We start from the raw sequence: 18,868 nt of genomic DNA on the forward strand, positions 1-18,868 counted from the left end.
AGAAATAAACAAATAATAAAATAATCATGTAACATTTAGGTTCAAATGTAACTCAGCAGTTACAGTTATGTGCTAGTATATTGACAGTACTGCCAGGGAGTCAGCGCTTGAGCTTTTGTTCAAGATCCTTACTGTTCACTTGCTCAGATCATTTCACTTTTATTAAATGTAAGTTGCTTTGGAAAAAAGTCTGTGAAATGAATGCATGCCATGAAATAATGTGCAGTGAACAACATAAGTATAGATCATTAACTGAAGTCTTACCAAATCTTTGCTGATTTTGATTGGGTCACTGAATACAGTCCATACCACAGTTTCATTACATGATGGTGTGGTCAGAGAGCCAAGGTAACGGTAATATTTATTCAGGTTCACTCCTTGAATCAGACTCTCTACAGTAAGTTGATTCATAATGTCAAATGAGTCACCTAAAATCAAGAAAAAAATGTTTTAGCATTAAAGCAGGGTGGTGGTGTTTTTACTAAATCTGACAGTTAAAAAGAGATTAAAGAAACAAGATGTTTCTTTACACAGGTGATCATGTTTGCCTGTCACACATTATTAATTCTCTGCTGATGCTCTAAATCTGCTTTTGTTATAGTTTGTAACATTGCTTTGAGCCAAGTATAAAGAATTCCAGTTCATGCTGAAAAAAAGGTTTTGACCTGATGTTTATCTCAAGCCAAATACCAGATTCCTCTCTCCCACACCAAGACTGATAAGTCATCACAGCAAATGTTTTAAACAACGAAGTCTCAGAGACTCTGATGAATCAAAGGCACTTGTCACATGTGTTTTGTTACTGCTGTTATCAGTTTGAAAAGTCCTTTCTTGTTATATGTAATGGAATGGTGGCCAGTGTCAGGTGGCAGATTAGGACACAGGTGTAAGTACAATAATGCTTTATTGAATCTCCCAAACAAATACAATATGCAATCCAAAAGCAATGTCAAAATCCAGGCAAGGGTCAGGTGATGTACAAACAAACAAGGACCATCAAGAGCAAGAAGAGAAAACCAGAGATGGGATCAGAATCAAACTAATCCAATACACAATCCAAAAGCCTGGTGCACAAAACACAATCTTGCCTTCAACACTAAAGAGATGGTCATTGACTTCCGGAGGACTGGTCACTGGCACCATCTCTCATTGACCATCAGCAGTTCCAAGGTGGAGAAGGTTCACAGCACCAAGTTCCTGGGGATCCAGCTGATGGATGAGCTAGCCTTCAAGGACACAGCTGTCATCAAGAGTGCCCGACAGCGCCTTCACTTCCTCCACAGGCTGAAGAGGATGGATCTTCCCATCCCGGCCATGACGATGTTTTACAGAGACACCACTGAGATCATTCTCACCTATGGCATCTCTTCTTGGTTTGGCAGTAGCACAGCAGAGGAGAGACACAAACTAAACAGGAGTGAGAACTGCTGAAAAAAATCATAGGTACATTGCTGCCATCTCCACAGGACATCTACACGGAGCGCTGCATGTGGAGGGCAAACCGCACCATAAAAGATCCCACTCATCTCTCTCATGGCATGTTCACACTCATGCAGTCTGGGAAAAGATACAGAAGCATCAGATCAAGAACTACATGGCTGTTATACTGCTTCTTTCCCACAGCTATCAGACTACTAAGCCAGAGAACTTGAGCTGCATACAAGAGGCTCTTCCTCTAAAAACAAATATTTTATTAAACCACTTTTTAAAATTCTATATTAGTATAATCTAGTTTATTTATTAGTGCTCATATTAACTTATTTTTTCCATGTTTTTGCCACTGAATTACTGACTGGTGGATGTGTGAAACACAAGTTCATTTTTTTATGTGCAGCATAAAAAATGACAAAGGAAATCTAATCTAACCAGAGAGTCAATCGGTACTCAAAAGGCTTGGTATAGACCCCTTCGCAGTAAATGTCATTCATACGAAAGCGGAAATTGCGCTCCCAGCCTGGACCCAAAAAAGACTCAGAAATGCCTAGTTGTGTTTTCGGGTGTCAGAATCATAGCAGTGATGGGGTTAAAATGTTCAGAATTCCAGCAGGATCTCACCCAATCCAAAAAAATTGCCGACGTCTATGACTACAAGCCATCAAACATGTAGACTGGGATGAAAGCACTATCAAAAATGCGCAGGTTTGCAGCGCCACCCCACTTCATCACAGGTAAGATCAGGCTATTTATTAAATCTTTCTTTTTTTATTCTTTCTAGTCTTCGTTTATTGATGTAGCAAAATACTTTGGTAACGTTTGTCTGATTAGCTGGGTCATAGTTACACAATGTAATGAATATTGTTAGCATGTTAACTTAGCTTTGCATGCAATTTTGTTTGTAGGAGAGGTCTCTCTTGACTCAAGCAGTCCAGCTTTTGTGCCATCATTATTTGTGTATGCTGAAAATCACAATTTTAAAGCAAGGATGGAAAGGTAAAATTGTGTGCCCTCACTCTAAATGCCAACTTACGTTGACTGCTCTAACCTAGCTCCCGCCCCGTTCAGTTTCATTTCTGGTCTCTGCCTCTCGCTTTTTACGCAGCTCTGATTTCTCTTAGCTGCACTCTTTACACTATCATTCCTTTCATGCCATTACCTCCTGCAAATTGCTGTTTAGTGTTGGTATTTGCTGTTGTAGCTAAAGCCACATTGCCATCACATCACTGGCATAATTTGATTAAAACAAAATGAATAGGAATGTCCCATTGTTAATCAAGTTGTACATGCCCGCACATAACATAATCATATGCGTCTAAAGACTTGTAGGCACGAAGTTTTTCGTGGGTGTACACTGAAGTCTTGTCAATAAGGTACGAGTATATATCTGGCCATTGTATACCAGGTAACTTATTAACATCGTCTGTCCACTCTTTAATTAAATGCGGATCCGGTAGGCGATGTCCACTTGTTAGAGTTAACTTATTTATGTAGCATTCTTGATCTTGTAACGACAATTGTTTGGCATAATCTGACGGCTCATAATGCTGGTCTATGGGCAGCGCCATTGTTTCTGGGTCCAGGCTGCGCGCGCATCCTGGCAACGGTAGGTTTGTTTACAAACATGCGAAGGAGTCTATAGGAACACAGATCATATACTTCACAAAGTGAGTGTGGTTTGGAAGTCCTTGTGTACTGTGGGTGAATATGACTGATTGGAATCAAGTCTTTTTCGCTTAAGAAGGTTCCTAACTGAGTGAAATTACCTGGAAGTATCTAAGTGGCAGCCATGATAAGAACTGTTCAAATTCTTTAAATACTAAGGCAAGGTGCTTCAGTGCTTCCCTTTCCTATCTCCTTTAGCATAGGGTCCGTCTTTTACATTGGACCATCCTTTACAAAAGGAAAGGAGATAAAGGTGTGCCACAAGGAACACAATTCCTTGTGGCAGCAACATTTACAGTGGGGCAAAAAAAGTACAACCCCAATTCCAAAAAAGTTGGGACAAAGTACAAATTGTAAATAAAAATGGAATACAATAATTTACAAATCTCAAAAACTGATATTGCATTCACAATAGAACATAGACAACATATCAAATGTCGAAAGTGAGACATTTTGAAATTTCATGCCAAATATTGGCTCATTTGAAATTTCCTGACAGCAACACATCTCAAAAAAGTTGGGACAGGGGCAATAAGAGGCTGGAAAAGTTAAAGGTACAAAAAAGGAACAGCTGGAGGACCAAATTGCAACTCATTAGGTCAATTGGCAATAGGTCATTCACATGACTGGGTACAAAAAGAGCATGCATGCGCTAATGAACTAGCAATAGTTTTGACCCATCTCTTTCAACTTTTACTGTCCACCTGTACTGTGCCGGATATGTGGAAGTCATCAATTATCAAACCACTCCCAAAGAAACCTGGGTCAAAAGAACTGAATGACTTTCGCCCAGTTGCCTTGACCCCTATTTTGGCAAAATGCATGGAGAGGGTTGTAATCAAACATCTTACTGCATCCCTGAACCCACATCTAGACCCTATGCAATTTGCTTATAAGCCTCATAGAGGGACTGAAGATGCCACTCTCATCTTGACTAACATGGTCACTAAACATCTGCAAAATGCCAATGCTTATGCACGGATTTTATTTGTTGATTTTACTGCTGCCTTCAATACAATGCAAATCCACATACTACTGCAGCGACTCATAAACCTAGGGGTAGATGGAGGGTTGGTGCATTGGATCAAGGACTTTTTAACTGACCGCCCACAGCGAGTGTGCATCAGGGACATGGTCTCAAACGAACTAGTTCTTAATACAGGGGCTCCACAAGGTTGTTGTCTTTCCCCTGTGCTGTTCTCTGTGTACACAAATGAAATATCACTTCACTGTAATGATTTTAAATTAGTGAAATACACATGATATGGCTCTAGTGGGATTCTTTTCTCAGAATGACAGCATATCTGATTATGTTGATCATGTTTTTAAGTTAGAGCAGTGGTGTAAGACAAGCTCACTTTTACTCAATGTATGTAAAACCAAGGAGCTAATTCTTAACTACACAGGTGTTCCATCACCACTTCTATTATCCAACCAAACAGTTGAAATTGTCAACTGTTTTAAGTACTTAGGCACATACATTGACTGCAAGCTGAACTTCACAGAAAATGTTGATGTTATATGCAAAAAGGCCAATCAAAGGTTGTATTTAATTAGAAAGCTGAAAGGCTTTGGGGTAAGTCCTAACATCTTGGAGAGGACATATGTAAGCCTAATAGAGAGCGTCCTTACCTATAACATCTCTGTATGGTATGGCCACCTTACCCTATCCAACAAGAATAGGCTGTCCAGAGTTATGAAAATGGCAGGAAAAATCATAGGACAACCTCAAAAACCACTGGACAATCTATATAGGACTGCAGTTGATAGGAAAACTATGAACATTTTGGACGATGATACCCACCCTCTTCACTCTGAGTTTGAATTGCTCCCCTCAGGGAGGCGCTACAGGGCATACATCGCAAGGAAAAACATATACAAACACTCATTTATACCAAACGCAATTTCCATGGTCAACAAGCAATGGAAAAATTAGACAGGTGTAGGCTGGAACTGGTGCTGACTTTGTCTATGATGTGTATACTGGGAGGGGCGACTGGGGTGGGGGGGTAGAATGATCTATGTATGTATTTATGTTTTTGTGTAATGGTATGAATGTTTGTTTATACGTGTTTTTATAGTGAGACCAGAGACAAATTTCATGCTGGCATGACGACAAAGTTTATTCTATTCTATTCTATCTTGGAGTAGCAACGGCTCTCAGAAGTAAAGATGGGAAGAGGATCACCAATCCCCCTAATTCTGCGCTGACAAATAGTGGAGCAATATCAGAAAGGAGTTCGACAGTGTAAAATTGCAGAGTTTGAACATATCATCTACAGTGCATAATATCATCAAAAGATTCAAAGAATCTGGAAGAATCTCTGTGCGTAAGGGTCAAGGCCGGAAAACCATACTGGGTGCCCGTGATCTTCGGGCCCTTAGACGGCACTGCATCACATACAGGCATGCTTCTGTATTGGAAATCACAAAATGGGCTCAGGAATATTTCCAGAGAACATTATCTGTGAACACATTTCACCGTGTCATCCGCCGTTGCCAGCTAAAACTCTATAGCTCAAAGAAGAAGCCGTATCTAAACATGATCCAGAAGCGCAGACGTCTTCTCTGGGCCAAAGCTCATTTAAAATGGACTGTGGCAAAGTGGAAAACTGTTCTGTGGTCAAACGAATCAAAATTTGAAGTTGTTTATGGAAATCAGGGACGCCGTGTCATTTGGACTAAAGAGGAGAAGAACGACCCAAGTTATCAGCACTCAGTTCAAAAGCCTGCATCTCTGATGGTATGGGGTTGCATTAGTGTGCGTGGCATGGGCAGTTTACACATCTGGAAAGACACCATCAATGCTGAAAGGTATATCCAGGTTCTAGAGCAACATATGCTCCCATCCAGACGACGTCTCTTTCAGGGAAGACCTTGCATTTTCCAACATGACAATGCCAAACCACATAATGCATCAATTACTGCATCATGGCTGTGTAGAAGGGGGGTCCGGGTACTGAACTGGCCAGCCTGCAGTCCAGATCTTTCACCCATAGAAAACATTTGGCGCATCATGAAACGGAAGATACGACAAAAAAGACCTAAGACAGTTGAGCAACTAGAATCCTACATTAGACAAGAATGGGTTAACATTCCTATCCCTAAACTTGAGCAACTTGTCTCCTCAGTCCCCAGACGTTTACAAACTGTTGTAAAGAGAAAAGGGGATGTCTCACAGTGGTAAACATGGCCTTGTCCCAACTTTTTTGAGATGTGTTGTTGTCATGAAATTTAAAATCACCTAATTTTTCTCTTTAAATGATGCATGTTCTCAGTTTAAACATTTGATATGTCATCTATGTTCTATTCTGAATAAAATATGGAATTTTGAAACTTCCACATCATTGCATTCCGTTTTTATTTACAATTTGTACTTTGTCCCAACTTTTTTGGAATCGGGGTTGTATTTAGTCAGTCACCAATTGTGCAAGTTCTCCCACTTAAAAAGATGAAAGAGGCCTGTAATTTTCATCATAGGTATACCTCAACTATGAGAGACAAAATGAGAAGAAATAAATCCAGAAAATCACATTGTTTGATTTTTAAAGAATTTATTTGCAAATTATGGTGGAAAATAAGTATTTGGTCAATAACAAAAGTTCATCTCAATACTTTGTTATATACCCTTTGTTGGCAATGACAGAGGTCAAACATTTTCTGTAAGTCTTTGCAAGGTTGTTGCTGGTATTTTGGCCCTTTCCTCCATGCAGATCTCCTCTAGAGCAGTGATGTTTTGGGGCTGTTGCTGGGCAACACGGACTTTCAACTCCCTCCAAAGATTTTCTATGGGGTTGAGATCTGGAGACTGGCTAGGCCACTCCAGGACCTTGAAATGCTTCTTACGAAGCCACTCCTTCGTTGCCCGGGTGGTGTTTTTGGGATCATTGTCATGCTGAAAGACCCAGCCACGTTTCATCTTCAATGCCCTTGCTGATGGAAGGTTTTCATTCAAAATCTCACGATACATGGCCCCATTCATTCTTTCCTTTACACGGATCAGTCGTCCTGGTCCCTTTGCAGAAAAACAGCCCCAAAGCATGATGTTTCCACCCCCATGCTTCACAGTAGGTATGGTGTTCTTTGGATGCAACTCAGCATTCTTTCTCCTCCAAACACGACAAGTTGAGGGTTTTTTTTACCAAAAAGTTCTATTTTGGTTTCATCTGACCATATGACATTCTCCCAATCGTCTTCTGGATCATCCAAATGCTCTCTAGCAAACTTCAGATGGGCCTGGACATGTACTGGCTTAAGCAGGGGGACACGTCTGGCACTGCAGGATTTGAGTCCCTGGCGGCGTAGTGTGTTACTGATGGTAGCCTTTGTTACTTTGGTCCCAGCTCTCTGCAGGTCATTCACTAGTCCCCCTGTGTGGTTCTGGGATTTTTGCTCACCGTTCTTGTGATCATTTTGACCCCACGGGGTGAGATCTTGCGTGGAGCCCCAGATCAAGGGAGATTATCAGTGGTCTTGTATGTCTTCCATTTTCTAATAATTGCTCCCACAGTTGATTTCTTCACACCAAGCTGCTTACGTATTGCAGATTGTCTTCCCAGCCTGGTGCAGGTCTACAATTTTGTTTCTGGTGTCCTTTGACAGCTCTTTGGTCTTTGCCGTAGTGGAGTTTGGAGTGTGACTGTTTGAGGTTGTGGACAGGTGTCTTTTATACTGATAACGAGTTCAAACAGGTGCCATTAATACAGGTAATGAGTGGAGGACAGAGGAGCCTCTTAAAGAAGTTGTTACAGGTCTGTGAGAGCCAGAAATCTTGCTTGTTTGTAGGTGACCAAATACTTATTTTACCGAGGAATTTACCACTTAATTCATTAAAAATCCTACAATGTGATTTCCTGGATTCTTCCCCCATTCTGTCTCTCATAGTTGAAGTGTACCTATGATGAAAATTACAGGCGCCTCTCATCTTTTTAAGTGGGAGAACTTGCACAATTGGTGGCTGACTAGATACTTTTTTGCCCCACTGTAAAGTGACACACCACCAGTGCACCATTCATGTAAATATTTAATTATATAAATAATTAAATATTAAATAAATAATCATATTGGGATTCATGCCAATAAATATGAGTGGACAGGAAGGTGAGCATGAGCAACCATTCCTAATGTGACAATCACTCTGCTTCAATTTTGTGACTGGTAGCCTATATTTCTTTAGTATTTAAATTCCAACCTTGGTAATGAAGTAATATTTTTTTCAGCATGTTGTCCATATTTATATAGCCTGCATGAAACAAGATCACACAGGCCAAAGATGTGCTTTTTGTGGTCCATCTTTGGAACATTGTAATTTCACACGGAGACCCACGTCTATAACATCCCCCATCACATACTTGGATAGTCTAGTGTAAGTGCAGTCGGATTCTCTTAGCACTGCAATTGTCTTTTCCTACATCCTTATGAATTCTGCTTCACATCTTTCCTTGACCTCCTGGCGTTTTCAATCGAGGTCAAGGAAAAGTGATTAGGAAAGGCCATAGGACAGACTACTGGAACACAGGCCAGCTGTGCCTGATCAGTAATCCTTTAAATGCAATCATGGCATGTGATGGCTGTGTGTTGTAATTCTTGGCAGCCATGTTTGCAGGCCATGTTGTGTTCTGGGAACTGTTGTTTGAGACAGATTCCAGTGTTGACATGATAGCCAACTGGGTTTTGCAAGAGCTGAAGTACTACCACATGTAACATTTTCTTGGGATGCATTTGAATCCATCAAAAGCATTTTGGTTTAAATAATTGTGATGTATCACAATACAATTTTTAATTTATTTCTCCACACCTGTGCTGAATGACCAATCAAATGGCACACATCATGAAAATTATTATTTGCTTATTTTCTTTGGTGTGCAAATAAGCAGCTTCTCTGTTTACTCTATAAGAATTATATCTGTACCTGCTTGAGTAATATTTGATAAGAACGAGGTAAGCGTCTTCCAGCTCTTTGGTTTGCCACTGTCATTGTTTGCCTAAAAATATAATAAGAAAGAACCACAATGTAATAACTGCAAATTGTCAAGGCAACTGTATAAGGATTTCAAAGAAATTAGTAAAGCAAAGACTTACTTCAATGAAGAAACCAAGAACAGCAAATCTCTTTGAGTCACTAACAGCAGCATCAGGCCTAAGATTCACTATGTGCATCTGAAAGAGAAAAACACATACTAAATAAAGTTTAATTAAACAACTGAGACTAGAATATCATTACAATTTTTATACCAACAGTTTCCACACCTCCATTGGATATCGTTTGCCATCCACAGTGTGTTCTGATCCTCCGACAGAGGAGCCTTTGCCCCAGTGAAAGTGAAACTGGATGGAACTGTAGTGGTGCTGAAGGCCTCCTCCTGACACGTTCATTTTGCTGTCATCAAGATTAATTTTCACTAAAGAGACAAAGAATCAAATCAATGTCTCATCTGGCATTATTAGCAATGTTGCCCACTGTAGTCTCAGATTTTTGGCTGACAGGAGTGAAATCCAAACCCATCTTAATGCATAATAAGATGCTTTTTCTGCCTGTCATGGTTTTAGAGTGATTATTTGAATTACAGTAGACCTTCTGTCAGAGTCTAATCAGTCTGGCCATTCTCCTCTGACCTATTTTTGTTTTTCACACCATTATATGTAAACTTTGCAGACTGGTTTGCTTGAAAATTCAAGGAGATCAGCAGTTTCTAAAAAGAAAAAAACAAAAAAAAAAACTTTGAGTCCAATACTTCAATGAGTTCGCACACTATGGGTCTTCAATGACCAGGCAGGCTAAAGTGTACATTCTATACATTCTATTCATTGTATTCATCATACAATGAATAGAATGATATTTTTTTATTGATAGGTACAGTGCTCTTATATGGACAACTGAACTTGAGTCAGTTTAGTCATTTTAATTGAATAACTCAATAGGCTATGGTCCAAAAGGTTGCTTAAGGGCTGAACAAAAGTGAACTTGTGTACTATACCAAGTGAAGCAAACCAAGTTGCTCTTAGTTTTTGAGAACCATATAGGGTGGCTACAGCACCACAATAATTCCAATGAACCAATGGTTCAAGAAAAAAAGATTTGTTAATTTTACTGAACAAGATTCAAAAATCAGATTCAGTAAAAAGATCTGAGCTTCCCATTACTTTCCAACTGTGTCCAAGTTTCTGATGGTTTGAGGTTATGTTGAACAATTCTGAGGTAATCCTCCTTCACTATTGGATCCAATTTGTTCAATGCAGCAAAAAGCCCCAGAGCATGATGCTACCACCACCACTGTGAACAGTTGGTACAGTGTTCCAACAGTTGGTCATTGTGCCAAACAACTCAATCTTTGTCTCATCTGACCATAAAACTTTCCTACAGAAGGATTATTATTATTATTATTATTATTATTATTATTATTATTATTATTATTTGCCTGTGTGGTCAGCTGCAAACTTTAGTCAAGCTTGAATGTGTTACTTTTTTAGTAGGGACTTCTTTCTTAGATGGCAGCCTCTCACTCAGACCATGGCGATGTAAAATTCACTTGACTGTAGACAGTGTTGAAGTACTGTCTTAGTGGTTCCTGAGTTGTTCTTACCCATCCAAACCAATTTCCTTTCAGCTTGTGTCTTCTTCCAGCAAAGTGGCTATGCAATAACTTGCATGCAATGTAAATTATTGCATGTACTGATGATCTTGGAATCTGCAATTTACAGTAGAAATGGCTCTAAGAGACATTCACGAGTTGTGTAAATCTGTGATCCTCTTTTTGCACTGAGCTCCTTGAACTTTCCCACTGTATTGTGTGTTGAGCAATCCAATAAGTGCTGCCAAACAAACCCTTTTTTATGTTGTCAGGTACCAGCTCAATGACGTCAATTAGTCAATTATGATCACTGACAGGAAGTTGGCTTTACCAAAGAGAAAAGACATTTTGAAATTTTCGGTGGGTGGGTATATATCATTTTTTGACCCTTGATGTATAATTTTGACTCATTGTTGACTTCACAAAACCAAAAACAAATTAAAACTTGTCCACCAAATTCTTGCTTTTTTATATTAAAGATATACAGTAGTGTTTGAAAGTTTGTGAACCCTTTAAAATTCTCTATTTCTGCATAAATATGACCTAAAACATCATCAGATTTTCACACAAGTCCCAAAAGTAGATAAAGAGAACCCAGTTCAACAAATGAGACAAAAATGTTATACTTGGTCATTTATTTATTGGGGAAAATGATCGAATATTACATATCTGTGAGTGAACCTCTAGGATTAGCAGTTAATTTGAAGGTGAAATTAGAGTCAGGTGTTTTCAGTCAATGGGACAACAATCAGGTGTGAGTGGGCACCCTGTTTTATTTAAAGAGCAGGGATCTATCAAAGTCTGATCTTCACAGCACGTTCGTGGAAATGCATTATGGCATGAACAAAGGAGATTTCTGAGGACCTCAGAAAAAGCATTGTTGATGCTCATCAGGCTGGAAAAGGTTACAAAACCATCTCTAAAGAGTTTGGACTCCACCAGTCCACAGTCAGACAGATTGTGTACAAATGGAGGAAATTCAAGACCATTGTTACCCTCCCCAGGAGTGCTCAACCAACGAAGATCACTCCAAGAGCAAGGCGTGTAATAGTCAGTTAGGTCACAAAGGAGCCCAGGGTAACTTCTAAGAAACTGAAGGCCTCTCTCACATTGGCTAATGTTAATGTTCATGAGTCCATCATCAGGAGAACACCGAACAACAATGGTGTGCATGGCAGGGTTGCAAGGAGAAAGCCACTGCTGTCCAAAAAGAACATTGCTGCTTGTCTGCAGTTTGCTAAAGATCACATGGACAAGCCAGAAGGCTGTTGGAAAAATGTTTTGTGGACGGATGAGACCAAAATAGAACTTTTTGGTTTAAATGAGAAGCATTATGTTTGGAGAAAGGAAAACACTGCATTCCAGCATAAGAACCTTGTTCCATCTGTGAAACATGGTGGTGGTAGTATCATGGTTTGAGCCTGTTTTGCTGCATCTGGGCCAGGATGGCTTGCCATCATTGATGAAACAATGAATTCTGAATTATACCAGCGAATTCTAAAGGAAAATGTCAGGACATCTGTCCATGAACTGAATCTCAAGAAAAGGTGAGTCATGCAGCAAGACAATGACCCTAAGCACACAAGTCATTCTACCAAAGAATGGTTAAAGAACAACAAAGTTTAATGTTTTGGAATGGCCAAGTCAAAGTCCTGACAATCCAATCGGTGGAAGGACCTGAAGCGAGCAGTTCATATGAGGAAACCCACTAACATCCCAGAGTTGAAGCTGTTCTGTACGGAGGAATGGGCTAAAATTCCTCCAAGCCGGTGTGCAGGACTGATCAACAGTTACCGGAAACGTTTAGTTGCAGTTATTACTGCACAAGGGGGTCATACCAGATACTGAAAGCAAAGGTTCTCATACTTTTGCCACTCACAGATATGTAATATTGGATCATTTTCCTCAATAAATACATGACCAAGTATAATATTTTTGTCTCATTTGTTTAACTGGGTTCTCTTTATCTACTTTTAGGACTTGTGTGAAAATCTGATGATGTTTTAGGTCATATTTATGCAGAAATAAAGAATTCTAATGGGCTCACAAACTTTCAGGCACCACTGTATGTGTACAATCATTCTTCCCCAGAAAAAGAAAACTTCAAAGAAATTACTGAAAGCCCAAAATTGCCATGACCTTCATGTCCATGAAGATATTCATATATGTATGTAAATTTCTGAATGCAACTGTATATATCGGAAAAAGAATTTCAACCCACTTTAATCTTGTGTTTTTATTTATCAGGGCCTAACTAACAATTGTGTGGTTCTCACCAACTTCTATAAACAAACAAATAATGTCAGGTGACAACAAAAAACATCAACGTAGCATTTTTTTCCCCAAGAGGTAAACCATACAAAGAAGAAGAAGAAACCTTTGTCACATGCACACTTTAAGCACAGTGAAATTCATCCTCTGCATTTAACCCATCTGAAGCAGTGAGCACACGCGCGCACACACACCCAGAACAGTGGGCAGCCACACCAGAGCACCGTCAAGGGTTAGGTACCTTGCTCGAGGGCACCTCAGCCCAAGGTTGCCCCACATCAACCTAACTGCATGTCTTTGGATTGTGGGGGAAACCGGAGCAGCCGGAGGAAACCCACGCAGACACGGGGAGAACATGCAAATTCCACACAGAAAGGCCCTTGCCGGTCACTGGGTTCAAACCTGGAACCTTCTTGCTGTGAGGCGACCGTGCTAACCACTACACCACTGTGACGCTATCCTATAATTCAGTAACATGTAGAACCACCTTTAGCAACAGTAACTTGAAGTAAATTTTTCTGTTGGAGTTTGTCTTTCACATTGTTTTAACCCACTCTTTTTTTTTTTTTAAGCAATATGTCTGTTTCCGTAATATGGACTCTGTCAGTAATATGTATGTGTTTTTGTAATATGGACTCTGTGTGTGCATGTGGGACTGATTGTTAAAATGTTTGTGTCTTTGCTGCTGTAACAATCTAATTTCCTGCAAAGGATCATTAAAGTATATCATCTTATCTTTCTGACATTGCTTCAGTTCATTGATGTTTGAAGGTTTTCATTAATGCACAGCTCTCTTAAAATTCTACCACAACACCTCAATTGGGTTGAGGTCTGAACTTTGACTTGGCCATTCTAACAACAATTTTCTAATTTACTTTTTACAGATGTTGATTTGTTGGTCTGCTTGAAATCATTGTCCTGTTACATAACCTGATTTCAGCCCAACTTAAGCTGCTGGACAGATGGTCTTACATTTGTCTCAAGAATATTCTGCTATAAAGTGAAATTCATTGGTGTCTCAACAACTTCAAGTTTCCCAGAACCTGTGGCTGCAAAACAAGCCTAAATCATCACCCCTTCACCACCATGACAGTTGGTATGAGATCAACAACAACAACAAAAGCATCACAGTGTTTATATAAAGTTGACCTTGACCAGGAAGGAACTCAAGTTACAAAGATCTCACCTGTCTTTCCAGTATTCTGAATATTTAGGATAGTGGAGTTGTCATTAAAGCCATTAAAGGTGAAGGCTTTCAGCTTATCATCAGCCTGCACTTTAGAAGTCACAATATTGATGGGAGACTGATGGGTACCACTGCAAAAGTGTGGTACTATCACAGGCCATTTGGTTGCATCTGAGGAGAAAACCACCATATAAAATTGTAAAAACAAAAAATGCAGAGCAAAATTAATATATTATTTACAGCTTATTTCTGCTGAGTTGAAACTCAATTTCAAAGACTCCTAACTTACTGTGTACTCTAAGAAACAACTTGTTTGCATTGGGTGAACACAAGCTGTCACTTCTTTGCTCACTTTCAATGTTTACTATATCGATTATAGTGTGTAGAGCTGCACAGGGCAGCAGACATTTGCATATGTCTGATTACTTTGACTACCAGAAACAATATGTACACTCTGTGTGTTTGAGTCAAGATGTGCCCCTTCTGCAAAAAGTTATGGTCCTGTGAGAAAATACAGTTCAGGTTACAGATTTTAATCTATTTAAAATAATTGAGAGGCACATGTGGGATACAAATTGGCCTGAATAATATTGGTTGAGCATTCAATATTCACCATATCTCCAGCAGTTGTAGTACATCATATTTAAAAATGGGAATGCCTATATTATAATAATATTTAAAGCAATAGACTATTATAGCCTGAAGCACAATTTCTGTAAATAGCTCTTTTATAAAAGTCCTGAATTGGCCTCAAATTATATTAGTTGTCATACAATATACAGTATCAGTCAAAAGTTTGGACAGTCATAGGTTTTTCTGTATTTTTACTATTTTATGCATTGTAGAATAATACTGAAGATCAAAACTATGAAATAACATATGGAACATGTATGGAATTATGTGGTAAACAAAAAAGTGTTTTAAAAAACAAAATATTTGATACTGATAATATTGATAACCTTGATGATGCTTTGCACACTATTGGCATTATCTTAACCAGCTTCATGAGGTAGTCACCTGGAATACTTTTCAGTTAAAAGGTGTGCCTCATCAAAAGTTAACTAGTGCAATTTCTTGCCTTCTTAATGTGTTTGAGATCAAACAGTAAATTGTAAATAATGAAAATACAGTAAATAGTCCTGTTCCACAACTGCATTAATCCATATAATGTGAAGAACTGCTCAACCAAGTAAGAGAAATGACAGTCCATCATTACTTTAAGACATGAAAATCTTTTAATGAATAGAAATAAAGAAATACCATTGAATTATAACTGCTATTCAAAAAAAAAGATGGGACGCTGTGTAAACTGTAAATAAAAACAGAATGTGATAATTTGCAAATCATGGAAATGAGAATCTATTTTTACTGAAAATAGTCCAAAGACAACATATCAAATGTTGAAACTGAGAAATTTTATTGTGGTTTTCTTTTGTTTTTGTTTGTTTGTTTTAAATATATGCTCATTTGAATTTGATGTCAGCAACGCAATTCAAAAAAGTTGGGACAGGGGCATGTTTACTACTGTGTTGCATCATCTCTACTTTTAACAACACTCTGTAAATGTGAACTGAGGAGACCAATTGCTGTAGTTTTGAAAGAGAAATGTTGTCCCATTCCTGCCTGGTATACACTTTCAGTTGTGATTCAGTGGCCAAGTATGTCTTCTGATCTGAACCCAATTGAACACCTATAGGGAATTCTGAAGAGACAAGTTGAGCATCACTCTCCATCCAGCATCCAGTCACTAAAAGAGGTCATTGTTGAAGAATGGAAAAAGATTGATGTTGCAAAACGTCGCCAACTTGTTCATTCCATGCCTAGAAGACTTGGTGCTGTCATTAAAAATCATGGAGGCCATACAAAGTACTAGATGTAGTACTTTTTGTTGTGGGGTGTACTCATTATTGCACCACCCTAATTTGAGTAAAACTGAAAAATGTGTAATCTCAGTTATATTATTAACCTTACTTTCACATTATAAATTAAACAGATGTTATATTAAACTTTGTCTTGTCAGCATTTTGGAAATTGTTTGTGTTCATTGAGAGATTGTTTAAAATGTTACTTTTGAAAGGGGGTGTACTCATTTAAGCTGAGCACTGTATGCTGCTCGTATATTGCTTGTAATTGGGGTGAAGTAAATGCCTGTTAAGTATTTAATATAAAATTGTTTGATTGTTTTGAATTTAAAGCACCAAAATGCAGCAGGTCCACCAGACCCACGAACACTGGCTGAGTAACAAAAATATGAACGCTACGCAAGGGTTAATAATATTATATACTATAGATTATGTGAGCCCCAAATTTTTTGCAATTTTCCATTGAGGAATGTTATTCTTAAATTGTTGCACTGTTTGCCCATGCAGTCTTTCACAGGGTGGTGAACCTGTCCCCATCTTTACCTCTGAGATACTCCGCCTCTTTGGGATACTCTTTTTATACCCAATCATGTTACTGACCTGTTGCCAATTAACCAAATTAGGTTTGTTTGTTTGTTTGTTTGTTTGTTTGTTTGATTGATTAATTAATTAATTAATTAATTAATTAATTAATTACTTTTTAGCATTACACAACTTTTGTTGTCCCTGTTCCAGCAGGGACGCTTGTTGCTGCCATCACATTCAAAATGAGCATATAATTTTCAAAAGACACTAAAATTTCTCGGTTTCAACATTTGATATGTTGTCTTTGTACTATTATCAATTAATATCACAATTTGCAAACCTTCACATTCTGTTTTTATTTATGTTTTACACAGCATCCCAATTTTTTTGAATTGGGGTTGAAGAAGGTGTGTCCAAACTTTTGAATGGTACTGTAGATGCATCTTTGTTATTTTACAAATTTGCCAGTGAAGATTGATTTTTTTTTTACTAGATTCTATTTTAATACTTTTATCTTTTAAAATTATTTAAATATAAGATATGCATCTATACACATAGAGTATATACATATTGCATTACCAACACAGCCCTCTTCTAGGGAACATTTTCATTCACAGACTATCCAATCAGAATTAGCATATTGGTAGAAAAAACAGGAATACTTACTGCAGTCTGGGGAGTAATAGCAGTATTCTGAAAAGGTGACATGAAAAGGTTAGAACACTGTTATTAGCATTTTGTGTAAAACAACAACAGCAAGAAGAAGAAGAAAGAAAGAGGCAAATTCAATTGGTAAGTCTTAAGAATAGTACAGTTTATTTGACATCACTCACCTACTGAGCTGTCATCACCATAAACAGTGGAAAGCAGACAAGCAATGAAAAATGACACAAGTGGTAGATTCATCTGCATATAGAATAATGTGTTAAAGAAATATTTCATAATGTCTAAAGTCTTAAAGCATCCGGAAATGGCCTACAATTATCCACTAACAAGTTAAGACATTCGGATACCCAGTCTTAAATGAACTGCTAAAGAAGACAATGAGTTTTTTTTAGTTTAATTTGCTGGATGAAATTAATTTGGCAAATATAATGTTAATGCTGAGGAGTGTCCTCTTATGAATAACAATCAAAATTATATTAATTATGTAAAAAAAAAAACTAGTAAAATTTGTTCAAATAATAGTGCAAATCTGTGTCTTAGGCCATGGCCAGTAGAACTTACCTTTTACCAGTGAAATTCAATGCTGCAGTTGAGAAGAATTCTAGAAGTCACACTTGTGCTCTTCTTAAATATATCTCAAAAACTGTGTGGGGGCGTGTCAAGTGACTCTACTGGCAACACCTACTGAATTTTAAATGTACCATCTGCTCTGATAACAGATAACTATCATATCACTGTATCTGACTTCATTAAAAATAAACTGGGACATCATGTCACTTAACCTTTAGGCAGGAATTTCCTTTATGTTTCTCTAACACACCTATTAAAGCTGACAATGAAATGCTGAGTTCAAATAGGTGTGTGTTTCTCTTTTCGATCTTCCTCCCCAATGAGGTTTAATTTCAACCTTCTACACTTTTAACTTTCATGTTTTTTGTCCACAAGCTGCAATGTGTTACAGACATCCAAATACCTGCATATCCTTTTTGCAAGTGGTTGATCTTTCAAATAAAAGATTAAAAAAGAATAGAATAGAATACCTTTATTGTCACTGCACAATAAAGGTGGTTTACCAGTGTTTCATGAGGTCAAGGTCAAGACATTTTTACTGTCATTTCAACCATATACAGTTGGTACAGTACACAGTTAAAACAAAACAATGTTTCTTCAGGACCATGGTGCTACATTAAACATTACAGGCCTACAAATCTCCAAATAGCAACATAAAGTGCAAGAGTGCAGCGGGTGCAAACATTGCAGACAATAAATTACACATAATGTCAAGTGCAAGCATCGACAACATAAAGTGCAGACATTTTAGTAGATGCTCTCACCCAGAGCAACATACAACATTAGAACAGCCTGGGGAGCATTTGGGGCACTTCAGTCATTCCTGCTGGTCCAGGGAATCAAACCAGTAACCTTTTGGTCTCAAAGCTGCTTCTCTGATGTTTAGGCCATGGCTTCCCCCAGACAACAAGGACAGTAGAAAAACAACAACTAGCACAGACAGACAGTACATTGCCAACCACTGTGAGAGAATGGCTTCCCCCAGACAACAAGGACAGTAGAAAAACAACAACTAGCACAGACAGACAGTACATTGCCAACCACTGTGAGAGAATTTTATCTTCTTGACCTCATGAAACACTGGTAAACCACCTTTATTGTGCAGTGACAATAAAGGT

At 38.3% G+C, this 18,868-nt stretch overlaps 1 protein-coding gene across 2 annotated transcripts in view; it reads right to left on the reverse strand.

Annotated features, from left to right (window-relative positions):
- The window catches only part of LOC132898041 (carbonic anhydrase 4-like), a 20,555-nt gene extending 2,778 nt beyond the window's left edge, over positions 1-17,777 (reverse strand). The window contains exons 1-8 of one of the 2 annotated variants that reach the window (XM_060939407.1): positions 17,742-17,777; positions 17,348-17,420; positions 17,181-17,207; positions 14,128-14,298; positions 9,349-9,500; positions 9,181-9,258; positions 9,011-9,083; positions 265-428 (exon numbers count right to left, since the gene is read on the reverse strand). In XM_060939407.1, the coding sequence (XP_060795390.1) occupies positions 265-428; positions 9,011-9,083; positions 9,181-9,258; positions 9,349-9,500; positions 14,128-14,298; positions 17,181-17,207; positions 17,348-17,420 (738 nt within the window). In that variant the 5' untranslated portion in view covers positions 17,742-17,777. Of the gene's footprint in view, positions 1-264; positions 429-9,010; positions 9,084-9,180; positions 9,259-9,348; positions 9,501-14,127; positions 14,299-17,180; positions 17,208-17,347; positions 17,427-17,741 lie in introns of those variants that run through there. The other variant, XM_060939406.1, reaches the window with a different exon arrangement.
- Between the last annotated feature and the right edge of the window lie 1,091 nt (positions 17,778-18,868).

The sequence above is a fragment of the Neoarius graeffei genome, chromosome 14 (genome assembly GCF_027579695.1).
Source record: "Neoarius graeffei isolate fNeoGra1 chromosome 14, fNeoGra1.pri, whole genome shotgun sequence".
In the NCBI taxonomy this organism is placed as follows: domain Eukaryota; kingdom Metazoa; phylum Chordata; class Actinopteri; order Siluriformes; family Ariidae; genus Neoarius; species Neoarius graeffei.